Here is a 6423-nt window from a genome sequence, read left to right on the forward strand (position 1 = left end):
TATTCTGAAGCTTTTCGTTGGTATTTGTTATTCGGTAGAGAAATTTGAGACAAAATACAAGTATTCTGAAGCTTTTCGTTGGTATTTGTTATTCGGTAGAGAAATTTGAGTGTTGTGAGACAAAGACTTTGTACCCTGTAAACTCTTAAGTGACAATGTTTGGGTATTTTACAGCATTTCTAATGAAACAATAATGCTTAGACATTTTTACAACATGTCTAATGAAATGACTGTTTGGGTATTTTCACAATATGTCTCAGTGACTGGGCATTTTCCCAATGTTTATAATGAAATTACCATGTTAGGGTATTTTCATTACATTTCTAATCAAATGACAAAATGTCTGTAGTGTCACGGCAGTTTTGTTTATGTTACAGTGATTGATTAAATTGTAAATATGACGGTTGTTACATTTTGTATTCTTTGTAATTCATGGTTAAAGGTATAACACACAACTTTCACCAAATGCCTTTGATTTCTGTTAACCCTATATGTGTGAAAATTGAAATTTTACGGGAAACAGAAATTCTACTATATATTAATTCTTCCAGTTAACAAAATGAACTATGTATATATTTTATCAGGAAGGAATCAGATCAGGAGACACTACAAATACATTCTGTGGAACACCCAACTACATAGCTCCTGAAATTCTAAGAGGAGAAGACTATGGTATAGATATATTTAAATAATTTTTTTTATATTAGATTGTATATTAGATGGAAATTATTCTTATGTCTTTCTTTGTTCGTTAGGATGAACATGAACTAGAAATATATATTACTTATAACTCAAAATCGTTTGTATCAACTCATAAAACAAGAGAAATATGTGTTAAGTTTGTTTTATCACTTAAATCAGTGGTTCTTAACCTTTTTTGCACATTGCCCCACCTCGACACCTCAAAAAAATTTGATGCCTCCATAATATAAAAACAAATTTGGTGTTGAAAAGGTATAATATAATATAAAATTTAGTTTTCCAATTGCCCCCCCTGTGGGGAGTGCGCCCCACATTCAGAATCACTGACTTAAATCATTTCCCGGTTGGACAAAAGCACCTGTTGAAATCAAAAATTGCTTTTTTAATTTATAGTGTAGTCTCTTTTATTACGTGACTAAGGTCATATCATAGCTTACTAGTTTGATGATTTAATATTATCTTCATTTTAGGTAAGTATATTTCTATGTTAATCCGTTAGTTTAATTCTTTATTCACCATGAAATACAGTGCACGTTTTCTTGGTCAATTTTAATTGTAGGATAACTTTCAAATTTGCAAACGTAATCCTCTTGCCTATCATAAGGGATGTGAATTATGGGCAACTTGTATCCTATGGTAACTAGTGACGGGTTAACTTTCTTCATGCCGTAAGGAACGTGTGATTAAAATCCTATAGTAAGTGTGTGCTTGGCATTTAATTATGTCTCCTTTAGCAGCTTGCTAATTCTGTAGATTTTTATTACATAGTCTGGTTAAACCATTAGATTTTGATTTTTTTGTGCTGTTCATTTGCTTATTTTTCTAAGAGTTCTTAATCAGGACTTTTGATTGTATACTTTACAAAGTATGCCATTAGAAAACTATAAAAAAATGTTTGTATTAATGATACAGATAATTTTCTTAGGTTTTATTTCATCAAACTGTTATTTTAATTGGGTTAATAAACAGAATTTCACATCTGGGTTTCAATACTTGTCCCTAGCAAGTAAATGTTTGTTAAAAAAGATAAAAATTGATGTCCTGTATAGATTTCAGTGTAGACTGGTGGGCACTTGGAGTTTTGTTGTACGAGATGTTAGCTGGAAGATCACCTTTTGACATAGTGGGTGCGGCAGAAAATCCTGATCAGAATACTGAAGATTTCTTGTTCCAAGGTATGATGAAATTTTGTTATATTTATGATACAACTGACAAAACAGATAAGCCCAGTTAATGTCTAACAATAATTAATGTTGCACTGGATAAATGTCTGTAAAGTATGTTTGTGTTGTTCTGAATTTTACATTTCCTTGTAATTCTTTATTTTTTCTAGTGCATAAAGATTGCCTGTGTAGGGACTAATTATTTTGAAATCTCTATTTTCTTCAAAGGATTATATAAGCACCATTTGTCTTATAATTAGATTTTAATGAAGTATTACCAAGACAGACTCACTGTTATAAGTGAACTTTTCTCTGAAAATGTCTTGAACTGATGTTATAAGGACAGGCTCTTGACTAAGAACAAACTAATATATGTTGTTCTTTAAAGCTGATTCTGCCTTTATTAATGTTAAGTTTGCTTAACACCACTGTTATATAATTTCTATTAAAAGTGACTGTGAACTGACTGATTTGCACAAGATTGTTAACTAACATTGTCATGGCAGATTTATGAAAGCAAACTATGAGCTATAGATATTTTCTTTCATCTCTTTCCAGTGATCTTGGAAAAAACCATCCGTATTCCTCGTTCAATTTCTGTTAAGGCGCAATCAGTTCTAAAAGGTTTCCTGAATAAGGTAGGATATTTTAAAGCATAATAAGTTGTTGTTGGATTTTACAGCTATCAGTTAATCTTAGTATTAAATAAAATAGAAAAATGTACGTTTTTTGTATTCATTGACTTAATTTGTTTCTTCATATGTCATTTACTTTGAATATAAAATGTGTTTACGAGGGGTGTTGCTTTGTCAAATGGGGTTTTCGTTTTCAAAAAAACAGAAGATTTTTAGTTTCAGTGACCAGTGAATTCTGAGAATGATGTATTAGGGTTAACTGATAGAAATAAATTGGACAAAAAATATCAGTTGCCTAATCATTCATGTTGAATTTCCAGTTGTTTTTTTGTTTTTAACCATCATTAAAATATTTGAAACCTAACCAAAGATTTTTGTTAAAGATACAGAAATTTACACAGGTAGAACAAATTATGAATGTACTTCACTTAACGAATTTGATTTACAGGATAGGCCTACAAAAGACTGAACTCTGTTCACTAAGGTGTTAGGTTAAGATTAATCTGATTAGGTTCACAGTTAACAGAAATCTTCAAAAGAAACTGGCTTAAGAAATGTGTTGAAATTGTAATATATTTACAACGAAAATTTTTCACTAAATATGAAAAGTAATAATTCTATACATACGTTTTTGTTACTGATGTTTAACACGGTTTATTGTTTTTAAAACTTTTAGATAGGTAAATTAATCTGTATTGTTTATTGCAATTTTGAATTTACTACACGTATCTGCACAAAATCTGACAAGCTTTTAGTAAACATACACAAAAAAATCTGAATTTTAATAAAATATTTCTACTAAATATTTGTCTCTGAATTTCTAAAACCTTTATTGAGTCAATCTTGAATGCAAGGTGATTTTCATGTTCAGAATAAAAAATACTGTTGTAATGTGCTCTTTTCATGAGTAGATAGGTTCGTTTGGATTATTTGATAAAAGTAATACGAGATCCAGTCCACATAATAATAACTAATTAATTTCCTCAGTAAAAGTTTACTTCAGCCAATTTCACTTGTAGGCCCAATTTTGTAAGTAAAGTTTTCAACATAAACTTTAAAACTAGTGTAAACCTGATACACTGATAACACTTAACATAAATTTCCTTGACTGATAACAAACCTGAATAACTTACTGATTAATAATGTTTGGAGATGGCTTGAATGGGTAATGAAGAAAAAGAGATATCTTGGAACCCCAGGGTGTTGATTTAGAGTAGGGTTGTTTTGTTCAATTAAGATGGATTTCTTGATCTTTCGTTTGGTTCGTTTGGTTCTTTATTTAAAATTACTGTATTTTTAATAGATATACTATGGTCTTTTGAGTTGCAAAAGGGGAAAACATGGGACAGTTTTTTATTGTGTTCTGTGAATCTGGTTTTCAATTTTCTTCCTCTTTCTTTGATGTAGAATTCTGGGCAGTTATTGCATGTTATTTTGTAAATGATGTTTGTATTGTGTGATCCTAAATAATTTTTGTATGGTAAAAATTTTAATTTAGGGCCGGTTTTTTGAGAGAATTTGACGTTGACAGGAAATTTTGTGTTTAATGGCTAGTTTAGTCCAAGTGTGGATTATTCTTGAGCTGGTTTCAGGAACAAAAGGTAAACTGAAGTGTAATGTTCTATTGTTGGGTTTGTTAGTATCAATTTTGTTCGTGAGTTGAGTTTTGTTGTGGTGAATGTTGGATAGTTTTCAACAATAGCTGGTGGAAATTTGTTGGTGTGAATGAAGGAATGCTTTATGTGGTTGATTACTTCATCTATATAGTCCGTTGAACAGAGTCTTGTGGCTGTGTTTATAAGGTTTTTCAGTGTATTGAATTTTTGTATGATGTCATGAGTGGAATTCCAGGGGATGTAGAGGCCAGTGTGTGTTCTTACAGTGAATTTTGGTTTTAAACTGTGTGTCCAATCTAATAATGTTGAGGTTAAGAAAAGATAACTATTTGTTTTTGTGTTCTATGGTAAATTTGATGTTGGGATGAATGGAGTTAGTGTGTGTTCTGTAGAAGTGAAACCAGCAAAAGTGTCATTGACATATCTGTGCCAGTATAGTGGGGGGTGAAGCCCAGAATGTATGGCTTGTGTTTCGATCTGGGTCATGAATATATTGGCAAGAACGGGTGAAACAGGATTGCCCATATTTAAACCATCTATTTGAAGGAAATGTTCGTTGTTGAAAATGAAGTTGGTTTTAGTTGTTGTAAATTCTAAGAGAGAAGCAAAAAGTGTGCTGGGGATGTGCATTAACTTGTTGGGGTTATTAATGTAGAGGTCGATTGCAATAGTGCAAGCTTCATTGGCGGGGACTTCGGTGAAGAGTGACACGACATCAAAACTAGCCATTAAGACTTTAGAATTTAGTTGGTCTAGTGTGTCTTTGAAATTAAAGGCATCTTTAAAAACTGAACCTGCAGATATTACATATTGTGTGAGAGCCCAGGCTATGTATTTGCCAAGATTGTAGTTGAAGAAATCATATGTGGACAGTATAGGTTGTAGGGGGCAGTCCTGTTTGTTTGGTTTAGGAATGCCATAGAGTTATGGTGTGCGTGAATCAGTTTTACATAAATAAAAATAAAGATTATCAGTAATTAAATTCTCTTTTTTTATTTGTAATAAAGTTCTGTTCAGTTGTTTTTTGTGTGTGTTTGTTGGGTTGTTTGAGATGGCTTTGAATTTCTTTTTATCAGAAAGGATATCGTTCATTTTGTCAATGTATTCTGAGTTGTTCATGATGACAGTGGTGTTGCCTTTATCAGCTTTTAGAATTTTAATGTCATTGTCTTTTTTCAGATTATAAATGGATTTGATCTCATTACTTGTGAGGTTACTTTTCCATTTACGGGATTGGTTGACTATATTAATAGTCTTGTTTGAGAATTCTTTAAAACAAAACATTATTTGTTGAAACGTTGTACATTTGCTGTTATGTTAAACTTATATTAAAGTTTTTCTTCATTACCCATTCAAGCCATCTCCAAGCATTATTAGTCTCAAAGTGGGTTCCTCATCATCGAACTTACTGATTAGCTGACAGAACTATAATTCTCCGTGACTTGATCAGCGATTCTTGTATTTATACTGAACTCTCACTTTTCTAAGTACAGGAGTTCCTAGATTCTAAGACTACTTTCATGAACTTTCTAGATCTAGTTTCATCATCATGGTTAACAGCTCCTTCATCTTACAGTTTTCATATTTCATTTGCATAACCTTTTTCAGTAAAATTATATTTTATCAGTTATTTTCTCTACTTTAACACTATCGAAAATCATCTGTGTAAAGTGAAATGAAAATATGGAATAAAATTATTAATATCTTATTTTTCTTTGAATGCATCATTTTGCTACATTTACTGTCTTTTTATCTTCATAATTTTAACTGTTAACCTTTTCACATCTGTTTTCTTTTAACTCTTTCAGCATAGGCTCAGTCCCTGGGACCGACCGCATAACCATTTCGTGCTTGTTATAGTTTTCATGCTATAACTTTTAAATTAGTAAGTGTAAACAAAATTTGGCAGATTATCAGTAAACATTACAATGCATTCATATGCAAAATATCAGATTTTTTATTAATTCTTAAGGTTTATAAAGCAATGTTTTTCTCATGTCTATTTTTTCTTTTTGCATGTTCTCTGTCTATCATGCAAAGTAATATTTATTTTAAGATTAAAGATACTTTTAAGCATCAGAAAATTTTGAAATTTCACAAGCGAAATATTTATAATGTTGAGATACTTATCAAATGTTTCATAACAAAAAATTTATATTTTATCTGTTATTTTCAGTAATAAATCTCTCTACGTGGTTGGTAGATTTGACCAATCTCATAACCACCATAAAAATTAGGAAATAAATATAAATTATGCCTCTTTCATTTATAGAATGAACACAAATTATAACACGAAAACATAAATGT

At 30.8% G+C, this 6423-nt stretch overlaps 1 protein-coding gene across 4 annotated transcripts in view; it reads left to right on the forward strand.

Annotated features, from left to right (window-relative positions):
• LOC106469160 (atypical protein kinase C-like) overlaps positions 1 to 6423 on the forward strand; it is a 78233-nt gene that overhangs the window by 56780 nt on the left and 15030 nt on the right. For all 4 annotated transcript variants that reach the window (XM_013929625.2, XM_022397584.1, XM_022397585.1 and 1 more), the window contains 3 exons: positions 585 to 672; positions 1752 to 1877; positions 2424 to 2503. In XM_013929625.2, the coding sequence (XP_013785079.1) occupies positions 585 to 672; positions 1752 to 1877; positions 2424 to 2503 (294 nt within the window). The remainder of the gene's footprint in view (positions 1 to 584; positions 673 to 1751; positions 1878 to 2423; positions 2504 to 6423) is intronic.

The sequence above is a fragment of the Limulus polyphemus genome, unplaced genomic scaffold, assembly GCF_000517525.1.
Source record: "Limulus polyphemus unplaced genomic scaffold, Limulus_polyphemus-2.1.2 Scaffold3330, whole genome shotgun sequence".
In the NCBI taxonomy this organism is placed as follows: Eukaryota; Metazoa; Arthropoda; class Merostomata; order Xiphosura; family Limulidae; genus Limulus; species Limulus polyphemus.